This window comes from Protopterus annectens, chromosome 14.part0 (assembly GCF_019279795.1).
Source record: "Protopterus annectens isolate FY-2018-M chromosome 14.part0, PAN1.0, whole genome shotgun sequence".
Classification (NCBI taxonomy): Eukaryota; Metazoa; Chordata; order Ceratodontiformes; family Protopteridae; genus Protopterus; species Protopterus annectens.
In genome coordinates this window covers 474,093,243-474,113,712 of record NC_056748.1, presented here as the reverse complement: position 1 = coordinate 474,113,712, position 20,470 = coordinate 474,093,243, and the positions used below count along the sequence as shown (strand labels likewise).

Sequence of the window (20,470 nt, the reverse complement as noted above, 5' to 3'; positions counted from 1 at the left end):
GAAGAACTTCAGCAAAGGATTGGGGAATAAAATGCAAAACTAAAGACACGTGGGTGAGTTCAGATAAGTTGACTGCAATTGCAGCAACTGAGGAAAATCAGAAGTTGGAATTGAGATAGAAGGGAAAACAGTGGAACAGGATAACATCTTCAAGTATGTCTGAATGAGGAGGCCAAAGCTAGAATCAGAGGGGCTGCAGCCAAGTGGCGCAGTGTGTCAGAGGTAGTGTATGACAGAAGAAGCTGAAAAGTATGGTGTATAAAACAGTGGTGCAACCACTACTACTGTATGACACAGAAACCTGGGCAGTAAAGGCAGAGAAGCTGAGGAAGCTAGAGGTGATGGAGATGAAGTGCCAGAGAGGGGTGGTAGAATGCACACTATAGGACAGACCAAGAAATGAGGCTATAAGAGCAAAAGCCAAAGTAGCTCCAACTGTAGAAAAGGTCAACGAAAATAGATTTCATTGGTTCAGGCACATGCACAGAAAAGCAGAAGACAATCTGGTAAAGAAGATTTGGGAGAGACAGGAAGAAGGCAAGAAGAAACAAAGTCATCCAGCAAAGAGGTGGATGGATTGTGTGACAGAAGGCCTGCAACACTCAGGCATGAGTGTCAAAGAAGGTAGGGGAGTGGTACTGAACAGAGAGACATGGCGACAGGTGACACTACACCCCAAATGGGAAAAAGAGAGATGATGATGATTACAGCACAGCTAAGCACTGGTATATTCAATAAGAAAATCAATGAAGGCTTTCTTAAATAGTGGTTTAGAAAGGGATCTGTCAAAAGTGCAGGATGAAGATTATTCTGTCTTTTGAAAGTAAATAAGCAGGAAAAAAAGTTATGTCTTACCATAACGTTCCATCTGAGTTGTTGATCTTCTTCCAGACATCACTGATGGGTTCGGTTCCGAGCCCTCGGAACAGAGTCGGCCTTATACCAAGCTAGCGTGCACCAAAAACTCATGAGCTAAGCTGCTACCCACAATGCCCTTCACAGAGTTACCTCAGATCGAGTTTGCATGCAATATATAGAAGAAACAACAAGTCAGAGGCCATCTCTGCGCAGAAACCCTAAGACACCACAAAGATCCAGAAGATCCGCCAGCAACCTTTGGAGGGGGTTGGTGGGAGGGAGTGATGACTGGAAGAAGATCAACAACTCAGATGGAACGTTGTGGTAAGACATAACTTCTTTATCTGAAGTTGTTAATCTTCTTCCTATTCATCACTGATGGGACAGAGTCCCCAGCTACTTGGAGAACTTGGGTGGCCCTTCTGGAAGAACATTCCTGAGAACCATTGAATCAATGGCCGCTCTTCCCCTGGAGATCAGATCCAATTTGTAATGCTTGATAAAGGTATGGGGCTTAGCCCAAATGGCAGCTGCACAAATGTCATCCATGGAGGCCCTAGCGTGGAAGGCAACCAATGTTGCAATAGCCCTAGTTGAATGAGCTTTGATTTGGCCAGGCTGAGATCCATCTGTAAGCGAATATGAGAATGCAATGCAATCCCTGAGCCATTTAGACAAAGTAACTTTCGATACTGCACCTCCCATTCTAGGACCTGCAAAGGAAATGAAAAGTTGGTCTGACTTGCGAAAGGATTTAGTTCTGTCCAGATAGAAACGTTTCTAACATCCAAGGAATGTAGGCAGTATTCTCCCTTGTTTGAATAATTTGGGAAGAATACAGGGAGCTCAATGGACTGGTTAATCGAAAAGTGAGAAACCACTTTGGTGAGAAAGGATGGGTTAGTATGAAGTGATACTCTGTCCTTATGAAAGATCAGATATGGGCTCTTGATACATAATGCTTGCAATTCAGAAATTCATCTGGCTGAGGTGATAGCCACCAGAAATAAGGATTTCCATGACAAGAATTTTAGATCACATGTCGCAGCAGACTCAAAGGGGGGCAGAGAAAGAGACTGCAGAACCCAGGAGAGATTCCATGCATTCACCCACTGCCTGATGGGAGGCCTGCTGTGGAAAATACCCTTGAGGAAAGTCTTGCAAAGGTGAGAGGAAATGAGCGGGACTCCATCTGAACCATTATGGAAGTTGAAAACAGCTGCTAGATGGACTCGAATGGTGGAAGCTGATGCCCCATTGTCAAACAGTTTAGCCAGGTAATGAGGAATAGTGGCTACGGGGGCAGAGAACGGATCTAGCTTCTGATTATGTGACCAAATAGAGACTCTTTTCCCATTTGTCCCTGTAAAGTTTCCTGGTGGATGGTTTATGAGAGGCCAAGATAATATCACAGACGGGTGAAGAGAGGGTTTCCTACCTGGCAACTAACGAAAGTGGAGAAACCAAGCCGTCAGCTTGAGAGTGGACAGATTCGGGGGAGTCAGCCCTTGTGGGTGAGATATGAGGTCCTGACGAGTGTCTAGAATCCAAGGAGGTTGTAGCAGATGAGGCTGGAGGAAGGGAAACCATACCTGACAAGGCCAGAATGGGGCAATAAGGATCACTTTGCTTCTCAACCAAATAGCTTTCCTTAGAACAAGGGGAATCAGAGGACTCGGAGGATAAGCATAAAGGAGACCAGTGAGCCAATCGTGAATCAACGCATCTCTCAGTGACTCCCCGTGAGGGGGAAGAGGGCAAAGTTGCTGCATTTTGTGTTTGACGGGGAGGCGAAAAGGTCGCAGCATGGCTGGCCCCAATGGCTGAAAATTTCCGCCGCCACACTCGGATTGAGAGACCACTCGTGAGGACGGAGGATGCATCTGCTTAGCCTGTCCACAATCACATTGGAGCTCCTCTGGATATACATTGCAATCAGAAAGCGGTTGGAAGCTATCGCCCACTGCCAGATTCTCAGGGTTTCGTGACATAAGGGGTAGGATTTGGTCCTTCCCTGTTTATGTACCAGACCACAGACATGTTGTCTGACTGGACAGCAATCGTTCTAGATGGAATGAGCGGATGGAAAGCTTACAACACCAATAGCACCGCTCTTAACTCCAGGACATTGATATGCAAGTTGACCTCTACATTGGACCACGTGCCTTGGACTGACTTTCCCTGGAAGTGGCCCCCCACCCTATCAGGGAAGCATCCGTGGCGCTGGGCTGGGGAGCCTGCAAGGGGCGACACCAAAGATTTTCATCTGTACTCATCCACCAGAGGAGATCTTGTTTGCAAGTGTTGGTGATGAGAATCTGTGAGCTCAGGGGGTGAAGATTGGGTATCCACTGGGCCTGAAGGAGCCATTGTAGTAATCTCATGTGCAATCTGGCTAGGGGAACCATAGGGATGGCTGCAACCATAGACCCCAGAGCCTGGAGAACTTCCCTTGCAGACACCTTTCTTTGACAGACTATCACTTGAACTTGTGCTCTTAATCTCTGAAGTCTGTGAAGAGGAAGAGAGATCAGACTTGACTGGGTGTTGAATATTGCCCCTATGAATTCCAAGTGTTGTGAGGGCTGAAGGTTAGATTTCTCCCAGTGTATGGTGATGCCCAGCGACTCTGCTAGAACTAGGGTGTAGTGGAGGGCCCTGACCAGTAGACACTTGGCTCTTCTCCGCCCCCACCAAGCATCTGGGTACGGAAACAACTGGAATCCCTGAAGACTCAGATGAGCGGTTACCACTGCTAGGCATTTCGTGAACACTCTGGGGGCCCTCGAGAGACCGAAAGGCAGGGCTCTGAATTGGTAGTGACTGGCTCCTAACCGGAAGCGAAGGAGGCTCCTGGAGCACTTGTCCATCTTGATATGGTAATACGCGTTCCAGAGATCTAATGAGCACATCCACACACCCTCCCACAGAAAGGGAAGGATGGATTGAATTGTGACCATACGGAACTTGGTCTGAACTACCGATTTATTTAGTTGGCTGAGATCTAGAATGGGCCTCCAGTCTCCTGTCTCCTTTGGCACCAAAAAGAATCTTGAGTAGAACCCTAATCCACACTAGTCTGGTGGGACCTGTTGGATGGCTCATTTTTGACATAGCTTTCGTATTTCGTTAGCTGCCTCCTCCCTTTGACTGGGTGGAACATCAGGAAGGGATTTCGGAGGTCTTGGATAGGATATTAGGGGAATGTGGTAGCCTCTGGTAATGATTCTCTGCACCCACTGATCGTTTGTAATAAGAGAGCCAGGCAGCTTGGTGCAGAGAATAACACACCCCGACTGCTTCCAGAGGAAAGCAATTGGGCAGCACTTCAGGAGCGCTGATACGGTCTATCCGAGAAGGAATCTCTGGAGCCCTGGTTCCGGGGACCCCCTCTGCCTCGAAAGGGGCATCTTCCATTATTGGAACCCATTCTGCCTCTGGGGGAGTCCTCACCACGTGCGTCATGGAAAGGACCTTGAAACTTCTGGTGCCACATCTTCTCACTCCTCTGGTTCCTGGAGAAGGAATGCTGAGGTTTGGAAAAGCATAGGCCCACGGCAGACATAGGTCTTCCAGTCTTGCTCACACCTGGCTAAAGTATCCTTGACCTTAGCACCAAAAAGAGCTGATGGTTCGATAGGGGCATTTAAAAAGGAAGACTTGAAGGAGTCTGCGAGGTCACAGATGTGCATCCAGGCATGGCATCTCATGACTACGCCTGCACCCACAGCTCTAGCCGCTCCTTCGATTGCATGGGACAGCAACCTCATGGATGAATTGGATATTGACTCTAGAGTGGCAAGTTGGGAAGCAACTTTATTATGTGCTCCATCCAAAACTTGGCTCACGAGGGTCCTGGGGAGTTCGGAGATAAGATCTCTCTGGAGCCTCGTAAAATGTGCCAAAAAGTTCAGAGACCTGACTGCAAAGGTCGTTGATGCAAAAACTCACTTCCCTAACCTGTCCACTGCCCGGGACTCTCTGTTGGGCAGGTGGACAGCAGGACACCCTTCCGCAAGGTCATTTATCGTGGCTGCTGCTACCACCATAGTGTCCACTGGCAAACCTCTAGACCAATGGGGTTGATCCTCTGGAGGAGAGAGTACCTTGCCTGATCTCCTGGGGATGGCATCAACGGTCTCCGGGTTCTTCCACGCCTGCTGCACGATGAGCTTAACCAACTCATCAGCGCGGGGGGGGGGGGGAGTCACCCAAGAAGTAAAGGGCCAAGAGCAAAAGGCCTGCAGGAATACAGATTCCTCCAAGGAAGGATTGGATGGCTTCCAGTCACCACTCTGTTTCAAGATTTCCAGGATGTCTCCAAAGGAGACATAGTCAGGGGGTGACCGTGGGGATCCTTTCCCATCATCGTAGTCCATATCTTCTGTGAGGGACTCCTCTGGGGAGTCCATGTGTTTCCTCTTACACATCCATTTCCAAGGTGGTTCTTCAGTGGGAGCATCCAAAGAAGACTCAGAAAGGGAAATACCCTGGACAGGGGTTTCCTGGGCTTTGTGCTCTCTAAGTCCTGGGGGGGGGGGCGTTTGACAGCTGTGGCTCAGAAGGAATTGGAGGGATGACCACTATTGGAGGATTGCTAGAAGCAAGCACCCTCTCCATCACCCAGAAAGCGGGCCCACCCGAAGAGGAGTGGGTGCCCGGAACCGAAGAAGACTAAATCGGAACCAGAGTCACACCCCGCTCCACACAGTCTGCCCCCGGGGATGGAGCCTCAAGGAAACTCAGAGCAGTAGTCACCCGCGGACCCAAAGCCGGGACCAACAACACAGTCGGAACAGAGACCGTAACTGGAGGTTCCACACCCCAAGCACGAGATTGAGGAAGGGTGAGTTCTGACACAACCGACACTCAAAGGGGCCTCGGGGCCTCAGACACTGTTGATGTTGGCACTGAGGAAGGGGGTCCTCTCGAAAATGTCGGATATATGAGCCTTGGATCCAAGGGAGGAGAGTATGTAGGGGTTGCCAGTGTAATAGACCCAAAGCCTGGAGTGGGATGGGGTCTAGGCAAATTTGAAATTCCTCTGGCGGTCAGCAGCTGGTCAAAAAGGCGCACCACATCCAATTCTAAAAGGCTCCTGGTGAATCCTACCAATGACCCTAAGGAGGAATCAGGCCAGTCCAAAAAGGGGTTGCAGGCTTGTCCGGCAAACGGGTCCACAGACAAGTGCTGGGTCCGTGGTGTATCACAGAACGGCACTGACGATTCCAGCTTTGAAACTGGTAACAAAGGAATGGTTGGAGCTGAGAAGGGGCTCTGAGAAGAGGTCACAACAGGGGTGGATGTCAAGAACGGCTCCGAAGTTGTTGTCGGAACCGACATCGGAACAGAGATGGGTGATGTTGGTGCTGAGATAGATGCAGACAAACTGATTGGAACCGTGGTAGTAGATGGCGCCGTAGTCATCAGGGCTGGGGTAGGTGCCGATGAGGCGACCTCAGTATGCTTCACTGGAGCCGAACTCGGAGCAGAGGTAGTCGGAACCAAGGAAGCAGTGCAGTGCTCGGAGGAAGACTTTTGGGCCTTGTGCTTATGGCTTTTACCCCCGTCACCAGCTGGTGAAGAGGGATCTGAGCGAGGACGTTTCTTGTCCACAGAAGGAGGGAATGAGACCTCCATTGCAGAAACAGTCTCCGAAAAAGGCGATGAAAGCAGGCCCTTCAGGATCAATTTATTACGACGCTCATTCAGCGTCCGCTGACTGAAGCTAGCACAAATATCCCATGGGGGTTTTGCCGACAAATGCGGAACCCCCAAACAGTACACACACTCTTTATGAAGGTCGCTATTCAGAAGTTTACCACTGCAAGAAGAACTGTGTTTAAATCCCTTCTTCTCAGACATAACAGCGAATACTCACAAAAAAGAAAGAGTTAGGAAAGTGAAGAAAGTGAAGAAAGAGGAAATACCAACAATGGTAATGGGATACCACAAGGGTAGAAAGGCCAATACCAACAATGGTACGAAAGGGATATCCACTCATTTTTCAAATCTCTTGCATCTCTACAATGGCTGGATCCTGGTCTAGACCTAGCAGCAAATAGGCTGCATTGTTTTAACTTTGCACAAAGCTATTCTTTACTGTCATGCTAAGGTTGGTATAGAAATGAGAAGCATATGGTGTACAGTACTGGGATTATAAAGGATCCTGTTGTAGACATCTGGCAGAAATGGGTAATGTAAACTTTCACTCTGTAGAGTATTCCTAATTCCTGATAAATTCTAACAACAGCTAATTTAACTTGTATGCAAAATCCAAGTTCAATAATTATCAGACTTAAAAGCCAGATACAACTAGTTATGTTTAAAAGTTTTTTCCAAGTGTTAAGAAAAAGAATTGTTTTAACCACTGAAGGATAATAGCAAAATTTAGACAGAAGCTGTCTTTGATATCAGATATACTGGGCGAAGGACAGAGTAAGACACTATATTCTAAATACTGACCAAAATGGCTGTTTATAGTTACCTAGGAAAACAATGTTAAAAGAAAACGCCCAAGCCTTACGTCCTGTGGGACACTAAAAGAAGCATGCACAGAAGCCATAATCTGATCTCGTATTACACACTCAAACCAGACTTTCAGATAGAGCAACCATCATGCAATGCCAATAGACAGTTCAATGGAAAAGAATTTATTCAACAAGACACTCTGGTTCATGGTACTGAAAGCCTTCAATGTCTCAAAGAAGAAAAGTACCAACTGCCTTCCTTTGTTTAAGTTCAATGTGGAGGAATTCTGTTGTGTGAAGTGCTACAATGTAAGTGCCATGTCAGGTGTACTGGTACTTCAAAAACACATCATTCAGGAGTTGAAGCAGCTGTGAATGAATGCACTTTTCCAAAATTCTGCATCTGGGACACACTAAGATGAAAGATCTGACACTGCAGTTGATGTGGTTCACACTGATTTTTACTGAAGTGGAACTCAATTCTGCAATGATTTTAGAACAGCAGTATGATAGCTCAACAGAAATATTTCAGCTTCACAGCTCTAAGATTTGGGGTTCAACCCAGATATCGAGGTGCGGTTTCACTGGTTTCTCCCCACCTTCCAAAAAAATGTGATGGCCGAGTGACTGCACTAAAACATATAGGTGCAAGTGCACACACACGCACACACACACGTGCACAAATGTGTGCGCACAAGCACAGACAGTTGCGTTACATTTACCCTTGTGGCCTAGATTGACGCTGCACACCAGGTCACTTATCTGGTTAAATAATTAAATCAAATAAATTACTGAGACAATGTTGGGGAAATTAGTTAGGCTGACTAGCCTTCCTGGGTGTAAGAGATGGTCAAATACCCTGTCAGAACACAAAACCAAAACCAAAATCAAAATAAACTACGTAAACTCCAAATCAAAAGGAAAAAACTACACAAAGTCACAAAATAGGTAAAGGTTAGCTAGGCATGTAAAGGAGAACCCTACACAGGATTTTTCCTTTCTTGTCATTGATAAAATTGATGACAATGTTAGGAGGGGACCATCATCCTTGAGGCTGGATGAAAAAGAATTGATTTGGCAATTGAGACTGAATGCTCAAGCCCCCCCGTGTCTTAACGATAGTGTTTCCATTAAAAGTATTCCTAGAATCAAGGCCCTTAATAGATAGATTATATTATTTTTTATGTATAGATATATATATATGTTTTATAGAAATGTTTATAAGGCTCTTTAAATGGGGGCATTTTTTGCATTGACTGTGTGGGTGATGTCATATAATTTGTCTACTTAAACCTGGTGGTGTATTGATTATGTTGTCTGATGATGTTTGCTGATTTTTAGTAAACGGAATAGCTAACCTTTACCTATTTTGTGACTTTGTGTAGTTTTTTCCTTTTGATTTGGAGTTTACCCTGTCATAACAGTTTTGGGCTGTTGAACTATTATCACTATGGTTCACAGCAAAGCTCCACATTGCATACTGTGGCAAACGTGCATTACTTCAAGACCTACAGCCTTTTGTGGCATTACAGTCTCTAAGGTTCCCTTCCATTCCTGAATCCAGTTGCCTCCCAACTGATTTATATAATGGCAGCAGGTTATATGGCCTACTCCACCATACTAGTTCCCAGACTTTGTTTAATTTATATTTATTTATTTCAGTTTCATAACTGGGGAAGTCCACTGGGCCAGAAGAACCCATTTTCAGTGGAGGCCCGGGGAGAAAAGCTCCATAACTAAGCAAATTACAATATAAAACAGTACAACATAAAACAAGTAAATTACAATATAAAAATTACAGTATATACAATAATAGATAGCTCACACATGTTAAAGTGAGATAATAAGACACAAATTTGAAGTTAACTAGAGGCAAAGAAAAAGTCCAAGTGGTGGTATTTACATCAAGTGCAGCAGAAATGGGTAAAATATTCGTTAGGCAATGGAACATTCTGAAGGGAGAAATGCTTTAGTAAAAGTGTACAGTTGTGAACGATGTGTGTCAAAGGCTGTAGTTCAGAAAGAGAAAAATATAGTACAGTAAGTAGGGTAGAGAACAGTCAGGTAAGTGTTAGAGTTTGTGTGAGAGGAGAAAGAAAACTCAGATGGAAGTTGTAAGGAATGGTAGGGAGAATCGGGGAAGAGATTGCGGTTCAAGAAGGGAAGGTGCAGGGACACATCCATTTAGAGGACAGGTAGGAGTGTCCAAGGGATTTAAAGTTAGGGAGATGTGAGACAGTTCGAAGATAGGATGGAAGCGAGTTCCAAAGTTTGGATAGGGATTAAGAAAGCAGGAATTGGCCGGGATTTATTTATTTACTTTATTTGCTTTTGTTTACTTTTGTTGACTGGGTTAGCATACTGGTAAAATCACAAGGATGCCATAAACCCTCAACAAGAACGTACTGCAGTACTCACAGTAGCCACACCTTTTGTGTGCTGTAAATGCCATAATTCATTCCACACAGGGCAGTTTTGATTTATAGCTACCTTAGCCATTCCCTACAAAAGTACTCCAACCTCAACACTACAGTTCATCCCATTAGCTTTGGGGCCAAGTTCTGTCTTATGCAATTGGAATTTGTATGTTGCAACAAACTGCACATCTTTCCTTCCCCTATGCAGCCCCTACCACCAATGATCCACCTCTATATGCAGGTGCTTTATTCTTTTTGCCTTTACATAGGACTTGCCATCATAAGAAAGCAATTTTATATGTCAAGACTAAATTGCTGCAGTGCACGTCAAGAATAAATTGCTCTAGTCTAAGCCAAAACTTTATAAACAGAGTTCTCTGGTTTGCTGCATCACTCTAGTTCTGAATGGAGATATCAACCCAATCCAGTCCCTATCCCTTAAAAAAAACTCTCAGCTTCAGGTGCCCTCTGGAATAATCCTTATGCACACAAACTCATCAAATACTGCTAATAAACTACCAGTATTACCGATCTAGCTTGACTTCTGTGTAACTATACCAGATCAAGAACTGGTTGTTTTCTCTTAAGTGTGCTACACACATACCTTTCACACTGTGACTCCATCACATTTGTAACTGGGAAGTGAACTGGTTTGAAGACTCATTTCTGCCACAACCCAGGCTACAATAGCAAAGAATCAATAAACAACATCAAAAGATGACAATACATGAAACAGGTAATACACAACATAGTTAACTAATATCATTAACTGGTACCCTCTCATAAACAGAGAAAAGTAATCTGGCTAACAACATTAGTGAGCGGAGTCTGCAAAGCAAATACTACTGCTGCCCATATTAATCCTATGCCCTGATCAACTGCCTCCAACTGTTCCCTTATTCAGGAGTTAAGCTGCAGAGTTGCTGGAAAGTAAAGTTTCTAGGTCTATGAAATGGCAACAAAGTTAATATTGAGTTAGCTCTTTGTATTTTAGATCACAGGTGAAGAATCGCCCCTGCATTTACTAAGCTGGTAATAAGCTCCAATGGAGCAGGAACAGAATTACTAAGTATGAATTTCTACTTCTCTGCACTGCTTAAATTCTGAAGCAACCTTTTTTGTACTGAGAAGCAATTGTATAGTCTACTTTCTCAGATTACCGCACCATAAATCAGCTGCAGCTGCCTAGCCTCTCTAGTCCCTTACTACCCCTGCCTCCTAGACCATTAAAATTAAAACAACTATAAGTAAACAGTCAAAATGTTAAATGTACAAAACCTGACAAAACTTCAATAATAAACTGCATAACAAAAGTTGCAGTACTGACTGGTCATTGTAAGCACCAACACAAACAGCACAGGTTAAAACAAGTGTTTAATCCTATGCCGTCCCCGTCCCCCCCCCAAAAAAAAATAAAGGTCGCTCACAAAACAATTGTATATTAAATGAACATACCAACGCAAACTTCAATCAGGTGGCATATACCAATATTTGAATTAACTTCATGGAATAATGAAAATAACACTGGGCAACTTTTGTGTGCCTAGAACAACAAACAGCAGCTCTGAAAAGGCTCAGCTCCCTCTACCACTCTTTCTTGGCTTGGTTGAAGACAAACAGAAAAATAAAATGAGATATTGGTATCACACAGTAGTTTCAATAGAAATAAAATATCATTAAAGTGCATGATACTGTTTTCACTCATGTTCCCAAACACTGACAGCAGGCACAAGCAGAAATCAAAGTATCTCATGGAGCTAATCTTGTTGTCACTTTTTCAAGTTTTCAGTCCAAACTAAAATTTAAAATGGGTAATCGCACATATTCACTTATGTTGATATTTATTTCCCTTCCTTAAACCATAATGAAATCCATCAATGAAAGAGCAGACCACATACTAATGTTTTCATAACTGTTTTGCCTGTACTTGAAATGCAGCCGTAGGACATGACAGGAACAACTGCATTTTTACAAAACCAAATTAAATAGGTATACAAGCTTGCACTTGACTTTGCCTAAATGCATGCTTCCTGCATTGAGATTTAGCATTGAACAACTGGCAAAAAAATATCCAGAGTTAATGAAGTAACAGCTAAATACACACACTCGTATCTGAGAAACCAAGAAAGGGAAGCCAGCCCATAAGTCATTAGGTATGATACAGACCAGCTATTTATAATACAGCTTTAGAAACTGGAAAAAAGCAAATTCCCTAGTTTCCATATACCACTTCAGCTAAACAAGTCACCATCATTGAAAGCTGTTTGAACAGTACACGCTGGGCAAGTTATGTGCAGCTGAAGCTGAAAAGATCAGACACTGTCACAACTTTCCCAGCATCAAATAAATCTCTTCTGTCAATGTCAAGTTTGGAAAAGCAAACTTTGCCTCAAAGTGAAGCAAAATGCAGGCGTTTTATTATTTGGCAAGAGATGACGTTTTTGTATGAACAAGGAGATTTTCCACAACAAAAGCATAAAACAGTAATTATTCACTGTTTGAGAGAGAGTGTATGGAACAAACAGCTTCTATAGATACAGATGGACAGTGCTTACCATGACCCTCTACACGTCCACTTTTAAACTCGCCTTCAAATTTCATGCCATCATAGCGAGTAAAAACACCAAATCCATGGAACTTCCCCTGGTGAAACTCCCCCTCATATCTGAAAATAAAGAAATGTTATTATGAATAAAACTGCAGCTTATGGGTGGGGACTCTGAAAACTTTTTTCCTTCTGAAACTACCATTTTATATAATTTATGGCTGTTACCAAGGAGCACAATGAAGAAAACAACCAGAAAATAGCTTTCAATATCCAATTCATAAGAACTCAGAAGACTCAAAATAAAATACCATAAAACAACTAATTATACGTTGAGTTGCTTTACATATAAAACACTGCAAGTACACATCTTTAAACAAACTGAGCCAACAAGCCATGTGCCAAGTGAAATCTCTGAAATGTTAATAAATGTAAACTAAATCTGTTAAAAATTTGCATTGAGAAGAAAAGAAGCAGCAGCCAAAACCACTAACAGTTCTACATAAATTAAGAAAATAATGATATATATCAAACAAAATGCAGTTGTACTTAGTCACCGAGAACTGGCAAATGAAATCTGGAGCTGCGACAACATGCACAACTGTACTTATGGTGTTGTGTCACAAGATCTTACCATAACAGTAGATGTCCTACTTTTCACTGTTGCAGTATTCTTTACCCTTGGGATAGCCTGTAGGAAATAGCCAAATGTCCAGCTAGCATACCAAAGCCTTTACATTTTTCAGGAGCCATACGTCATTCACATGTCCTATGTGCAAGAAGTAAAGTACGTATGTGATGTAAGAGCACCTAATCCTCAAAGTACAGTTATGCAAAATCTTACCATAACAGTAGATGTCCTCTTCATTGTTGCAATATTCTTAACCTTAAGGATCTCTTGCCAAGGATAGCACAATATCCGGCCAGTATACCAAAACCTTTAGTTACTGGCTGGATGTTGGGCTATCCTTGGCAGGAGATCCATAAGGTTGAGAATACTGCAACAGTGATACTGAAGGACATCTGAAGTGCCTCAGAAGAACCAGTGCAACTCCAGAGGAAAGCAATAACACATACATCGGGGAAGGTGGGGGGAGAAGAAAAACCTCCTTGGCCAGAAGGAAAACAAAGTAACAGGGGGTAGGAGGGAGGGACAGAATACTGCAATAATTAGAATTTGGGCATCTACTGTTATGGTAAGATCTTACACAATTGTACTATGTCCTTCCTTATCACCAATGCAGTATTCTTTACTTTTGGGAGAGTACAAAAGCTACTGGAAAGTATGGGAGGAGGAAGCTACGGAAGATCTCTCCAGAAACCCATGAAGGATAGCAAAAAGAAATGGCCTTAGAAATCCAGGAGGAGATTATTTGTATACATACCTCCAAATTCTATTTCCTGGCATGAAAGGAAACAAAAAGCTGCTCAGATTTCTTGACATGATTTTGTCTTGCCCAAATAATATCTGAGCTGTCAATTGTAAATCGAAAGTATTTAGAACCATCTCACTAGAATTCTGTGGAGAAGGGGAAAAAGAAGGAAGATGAATGGACTGATTGAAGGACAAATCAATAGCCACGTTTGGCATAAAAGAAGGACTGATAAGAAGAGACACAGCGTCCCAATGAAAAAACAAAAAAGGTGAAACTGCCATGAGTGCTTGAACTTCAGAGAACCTCTTGGCAGAAGTAAGAACCACCAACAATACAGTCTTCAAGTACGATGCTGTAGAGAAGAAGAAACTACAGACTCAAAAGGGGACGTCAATTTCTCAAGAAAAAAATTATAAAGTCCCAAGAAGGAGCAATAGGCTTTTTTGGAGGCTGAATATGAAGGATGTCTTGCAAAAATTGTTTGACTTCAAAAATAGGAGCCAAAGATGGATTCAGAAGTAAACAAGATGAAATGGCTGATAAATGAACTTTAAAGTCACAAATAAGAAATGACTGCATGAACCCCCACAGAAAAAGAGTCCAGGTCATGCTTGAGATACCAAATAGAAAATCTCTTCCATTTAGTCAGGTATGACTTTCAAGTATTGGGTTTCTGGCCTCCTGCAAAACCCGAAGCACATCCTCAGAAAACTGGTACCTAAAAGGAATCCAAATTATCACCAAAAGTGTCAAATGAAAGGTGTTAAGTAAAGGTGAATGAGAGATCCCTTCTCTTGTGTGAGAAGATCCATCCTATGAGGTAACTTATGATGACACAGCCTGGCCAGATAAAATAGAAGGGGGAACCAGTGCTGTCTGGGCCAAAAGGAAGTCACGAGCAAGATTTTGGGCCTATCCCACATAATCTTGTACAGGACCTTTGAAAGCACAGAAAGAGGGGAATAGGCATACAGAAACATCTCCTTCCAAGAAAAAGACATGGCATCCACTTTGGCACTCTTGAACAGAACTAGGGAAGTTGTCTGTTCAGAGGGGAAGCAAAAAGATCTACTTGAGGAGTACCCCACTGATGTACAATACCTAGAAACACCTCCCTGTGAAGTACCCATTCACAAGGATTTGTCTCTGCCACCAGATAGTGCTCTGAAGGAATTTAGACCATCTGAAGAACTAAGTGATGGAGGACTGTAAAATCCCAAAACTGAAAAGCCAGCCTGCAAAGAAGGTACAATTTCATGGCCCTTTACTTGTTGCTGTATCACATGACTGTGGTATTGTCTGTAAAAAAAAAAAAAAAAAAAAAAAAAACTTTGGAGGACCTTAAACCTAAAGTGAGTGAAAAGCTTGTAGAGCTAGATGTAGAACCCTCATCTCCATGTTGTTGATGGGACCACAGACACTGTATTTTTAAGTTGTTGGAGGAGGCTCCCCAACCATGATCAGAAGGATCTGTATACAGCTCCTGAGTAAGGAGAACAACCTGAAAAGAGAGAAGATCGGGATTCAAGGTGAATCCACAAGTGAAGGTTGAGTTGAGAAAAGGCAAGAAAGGAACAAAATATTCCAGAGGATGGCAGTGCTGGAGCCAAACAGGCTTGCGATACCATTGACATTTTCACATGTGGAGTTTGCCAAAGGGAACTATGGGAATGCTGGATGACATGTATCCCAGAGCTCAGTGAAATTCCATTGCTGGAAGAACTGGAAAGAGGAAGACAAGACTGGAAATAAGCAGTCAAACAGTGGACCTTCGGAGACTGGAGACAAGCTAGCATTGGAATGCTCTGAATCCTGCAATCCAAAAAACATTTGGTCCTGAGAGGGTGTCAACACAGACTTTTTAAGATTGTGGACGAACTGTGCAAAAAGATAGTGAAGTGTAGATTCTGGAGCAGGAGCTGCTGAGAGGGGTTTGAATTAAAAGATCATTCAGATAGGGGAATATTGGAATTCCCTGTAGTCTGCAGAGGGCTACCACAGGGACCAGACATTTGGTAAAGACCCTTGGAGCTGTAGAAAGACCAAAAGGCAAAGCACAGACCTAAATGACGAGAAGAAGAAATGAAATGTAAAAACGTCCTGAAGAAAGGGTGAATAGGAATGTGGAGGTAAGCACTCTTTATATCCAAAGATAGAAGAAATGCTTGAGAAAGCAACAGAGGGAAAAGTCTCTGAAGAAACATCATCCTGAAAGAAAAGGACCTTGAGAAAAGTTTTGAGAAAAGAAAGGTCTAGAACGGGCCTCCATTACCCTTCCTTCCTGGAACCAGAAATGTTGGTATAAAAACCTCTTCCCTGCTGAGACAAGAGTGCAGGTTGGATGTGCCCTATTCCACCAAATCCTGCAGAACCACAGGGAAATGAGGGAGCTGACAAGGAGAAAATTAAGGAAAGCCAGAGAATGAAGGAAGGGTTTTCCAAGCCATAAAATAACCATGTTGGATAATGCAGAGTACCCAGGCATCTGTGGTAGTCTGTTGCCAAAAAGGAAATGAAAAAGTCAGGCTGCGGGACAGAGGAATTGGCCGAGAAGAAGGGGAGAATGGATATCAGATAGAGGCAGATTTGTCAAGAAAAACAAGGTTTTTCGCCCCTAAAACTCTGAGGGGACTTGTCTGGGAAAGATTACTTAGGAACTTTCTTGCTTCTAGCAGACTGAAGGGTAATTCCTCTGGAACTTAGTTATAGGGAAAACAAAGATTTGCTTCAAGTCCTGCATGACCTTACCTTTGTCTTAAAGAGTTTTAAACAATTGTGCAGTAGCAGTAGTACCAAAGAGATTTTGTTTGTCCAAGGGGGAATCTAATAGCTTGGCCTTAATATCTTCAGGTAAGGTCTGAAGGTATAACAGAGTATCTCCTCATGACAGATCCAGATACAGCTGGCCTAGAAGAGGAATCAGCATCATCAGAACTGCAGTTAATGGCAATTGGGGCTTAATACCTCTGAACCACCAGGGTTAAATGAACACATTTCCATTTCTGCAGTGCTCAAACTCAGAGCATCTAAACTTCAAGCATTTATTCAAGCTGTACTCCACCTAGTTTTACACAAAATATAATTTAATAAAACATTTTATTCAAAAAGTTTTATATGACTAAATAATGTTTTCATTTTTAACACAAATATATGTATACATTATTACTAGTCCAGTAATGACTGTACTTGTTTTCTTTACAACAGAATGTAATAGTCCAGTCAATTAAACAATTAACTTTAATGAAGTCACGTGGTACTTTGACTCTTCTTACTAAAAGGTTCTGAAGAAGTTCCAGTGTTCAGGGACAAACGTGCTTAATCTTTTTATATAGATTTTATATGTTTTTATTTTGAATTAAGTGCAGTTGAAGCTTTTAATTATGCCATATTAAAAGTATCTATATCTGTTTCCTGGCTTCCTGGTGGTCTGTGTTCACTGTATTGTGAAAAGAAACAGCAGCTGGTTCCAAGTGAATACTTCACTGGTGATTTGGGAGTATTCAGCACTACACAAGCTTGTTTTTGAGTGCTAGTTAGCTGCATGGTCACATGCTGTTTTTATTGTCCTGGTCAAGTTTTCAACGTGGCAGTGTCGTTCTGTCTTCTGGACCTCACCACATCAGTGAATTTCCTGGGGCATTTACACTAGAAGATGGAGAACGCTTTTATTTCTTCTGGAGAGAACGGGTTGTTGTCATTTAATTCTCAAGGCGATCATACTGAGTTGGTTGCCCCTTTAACCAAGAAGTGTAACACTATTCAGCCTACTTTAGATCAATTTATCAAACTCCTGACCTGAATTGACAACCTGTGCTTGGTTTATTCCACTGCTAGTGTTCTGGTTCAGCATATAAACATTTTGAATCCATCGGACAATGATCAAGGGGCTGAATTTGTTCAGAACAGTTCCACAACTGGTTCTAATTTTCAACAGACTCGGAAATCAATATTTTTCGATAACAACATGGACTTTGAACGATGGTTACATTAGCATTTTCATTTTGGTAGCCAGGACATTAGGAAATGCTGAATATTTCTGAACATAAGCTCTATAAGGTGCATAATTTAGAAATAGATAACTTGTAAGTAACAGAATGTATCAAAATGTAAACAGGTACCAAAGGGGCTTCGGCTTTTCAAATTCCCTCAAGGAGTGCTTGTGGATTCACATGAATTTTTTCAACTGACTGATATGTTTGACTGCCATGGATTAGAGCTTATGCAGTTCATTATTAGGTTAAACAATGCAAACAATGCTAAATTATTTGATGAGATCAAAAGTCTTAATGCTGCTGTTAATAATAATTTACTGTTTCAGTATAATGTTAATAAATATGATAACATATTTTACAAGGTTGAGCAACAAGTCAAAATAGTCCAACCCACAGCCTCACCCCAGTGAGGGAAACAGGGACAGGGCAGGGGTTGAAAATTGTACAATAGGAATAGATAGAGATGGTTAATTTTAACACTAATGTACTACCTCACGAAGAGGAGATTGTGTGTTCTTACAGTGGCATAGTTTCCACTTATCAAGGTTTTAACATCTTTAATTATACAGACCCTACTGGTACCAAAACTCACTTTACACTGTATAAAAAGGGATTCAAGTTTGTATCCCCCCCAAAATATGATGTAGTTGATTCACTTATTGAATTGAAATTATTTAAGAGAAACCTTAATTTTAAACTAGCTGTTTCTAATAAAACTGTGATGGATAATTTTGAGTTTACTTCTTCCCCTTCATCTTTCCTTCACACGTTCAAAAGAAAAAGTACTTGTAAGCTTCCCTTAACCCCTACTGTGGCTATTTTTGAAAAATCCGTTGAAAAGGAGCTTTACGGGATACTAAATTTTCACTCCCTATGACACTTCAATCTTTCCAAAGAAGAATGGAATGTGGTAACTAACCTCAGGAAAGATGCTGGTTTGAGAATTATGAAACCAGATAAGGGTTGGGGGATTGTAATTGTGTATAAAATAGACTACATTTCTAACATCCATAATTTAATGCAGGACATAGAAAAATATAATACCACCTCTAGGAATGAAGGTATTGTTGCTTACAGAAAAATTGATGTAGTACTTGAGGATTCTCTGATACAAGGGGTGAGTGAAGTGGACATAACATTTTTTGTTAAATAAACATCTCTTGATACTGACTGTTTTTGGTATTCCAAAAGTCCACAAAAACATTACTTCACCCCCTTATCGTTTGATTATTGTGGCACAAAACTCAAAAACTTATCTGTTGGCAGTTTTTGTAGACCACTTGATAAAGCAATCCATGCACCCAGTAGAATATATTTTGAAAGCTTCATGGGACCCTCACAAAAATCAGTGTTTTTACAGTGAATCCTGTGTTTTTTTCCACAGTAGAAGTGATCAATTTTTTCACCTGTATCCCCCACCTGATAGGGTTAGAATACACCACACAGCAATCATCGAGCTTACTACCCAAGAGAACAGTCTCATTAACTTTGTCATGTACTTTATGGAGATTATTTTAAATAATAATGTTTTTACGTTTGAAGGGGAACTTTTTCCCCAGGTCAACAGAGTGGCAATGGGTGCCAATTGTGCACCCATTTATTCCAACTTAGTTCTTTATAGTTTGAAGAAATCATTTTTCACCAACTCAGTGTACAAAAACTATTCCCACATGTACCTCCTTTAACTGAATGACTTTTATGTTATGGAAAGATTCATCTAATCACATTGAGGCATTTGTGGCACACCTGAACAACTTTACTACATTACTTAGGTTCACTCATAACCATTCGGCTGATGCTATTGATTATTTGGATGTTACAATCTTTAAGGATATCTTTAATGGATGTTGTGGTTGCAAGATATTTAGGAAAGCTACCTTCTCTAATAGTTACTTAGACCATAACAGTTGTCACCCGAGACATGAGAACATCTTTAAAGGGCAATTGGTTCAAGCAGCGAGAATGTCCTCTAATTTTAATATTTTCAATAACAAAAGTAAATAACATTACACACATTTTATTTATTTGCATACATTTGCTACTGGCTAAATGTCCGCCTGGGCTGAAAGCTCATTTTCAGCAGAGACCCAGGTAGAAAAGCTCCATAAGTGAAAACATAACAGATAAAGTATTATAGTATTTTACAACTTATAAATACATAATAAAGTTACACAGAGTAAATAAGAAGCAGGAAGTTAGACAAGGTAAATACAACAACAAGAAAAAATACAAGGTTACACAAAACTAATTGAAAAAGAAACTAACATATAACTGTGCGCTGAAGTACATAAGTATGGCAGATGGAATATAGCAAGTGGAATACTAGCCAGAGCAAATAATGGTAAAATAAACCCTGCACCAGGAGTAAATTAGAAATTGGTAGTGAGAGTCAATTGACAGCAATAAAATATAGTTATCAAGAGTCTGAAATAGTTGAGAAGTAAGGACTCCAAGTCAGGATTAGAGCATGGACAAATCCAACGGTTGGTGAGGTATTGTCTGAGGCTTTGCTTGAATATGACGGTGTTATTAAGTTTGAGCAAATGCTGTGGCAACTGGTTCAAAACCTGGAAATTTTGTTAGAATAGAGTGAGTCGCAAAAAGTGTTTGTAGATTTGGTTACTTTTAACAGAAGTTTATCAGAGGATCAAAGGTCTCTAAGATTAGTATTAGATTGAATTAAGTCTTTTAGAGCTGGACAGGAATCAGGTTTATAAAAAACATTGTGGGCAAAGGTGAGTTGGTTTAGTTGTAGCAAATTGGGTAGTTCAATCCAGTTGAGCTTTTTTTAGAGCTAAACAATGGTGCTCCC

General features: G+C 41.7%; 1 protein-coding gene across 1 annotated transcript in view; it reads right to left on the bottom strand.

Annotated features, from left to right (window-relative positions):
• MORN4 (MORN repeat containing 4) overlaps positions 1-20,470 on the bottom strand; it is a 441,841-nt gene that overhangs the window by 81,071 nt on the left and 340,300 nt on the right. The window contains exon 4 of the mRNA XM_044056229.1: positions 12,301-12,410. Within this exon, the coding sequence (XP_043912164.1) occupies positions 12,301-12,410 (110 nt within the window). The remainder of the gene's footprint in view (positions 1-12,300; positions 12,411-20,470) is intronic.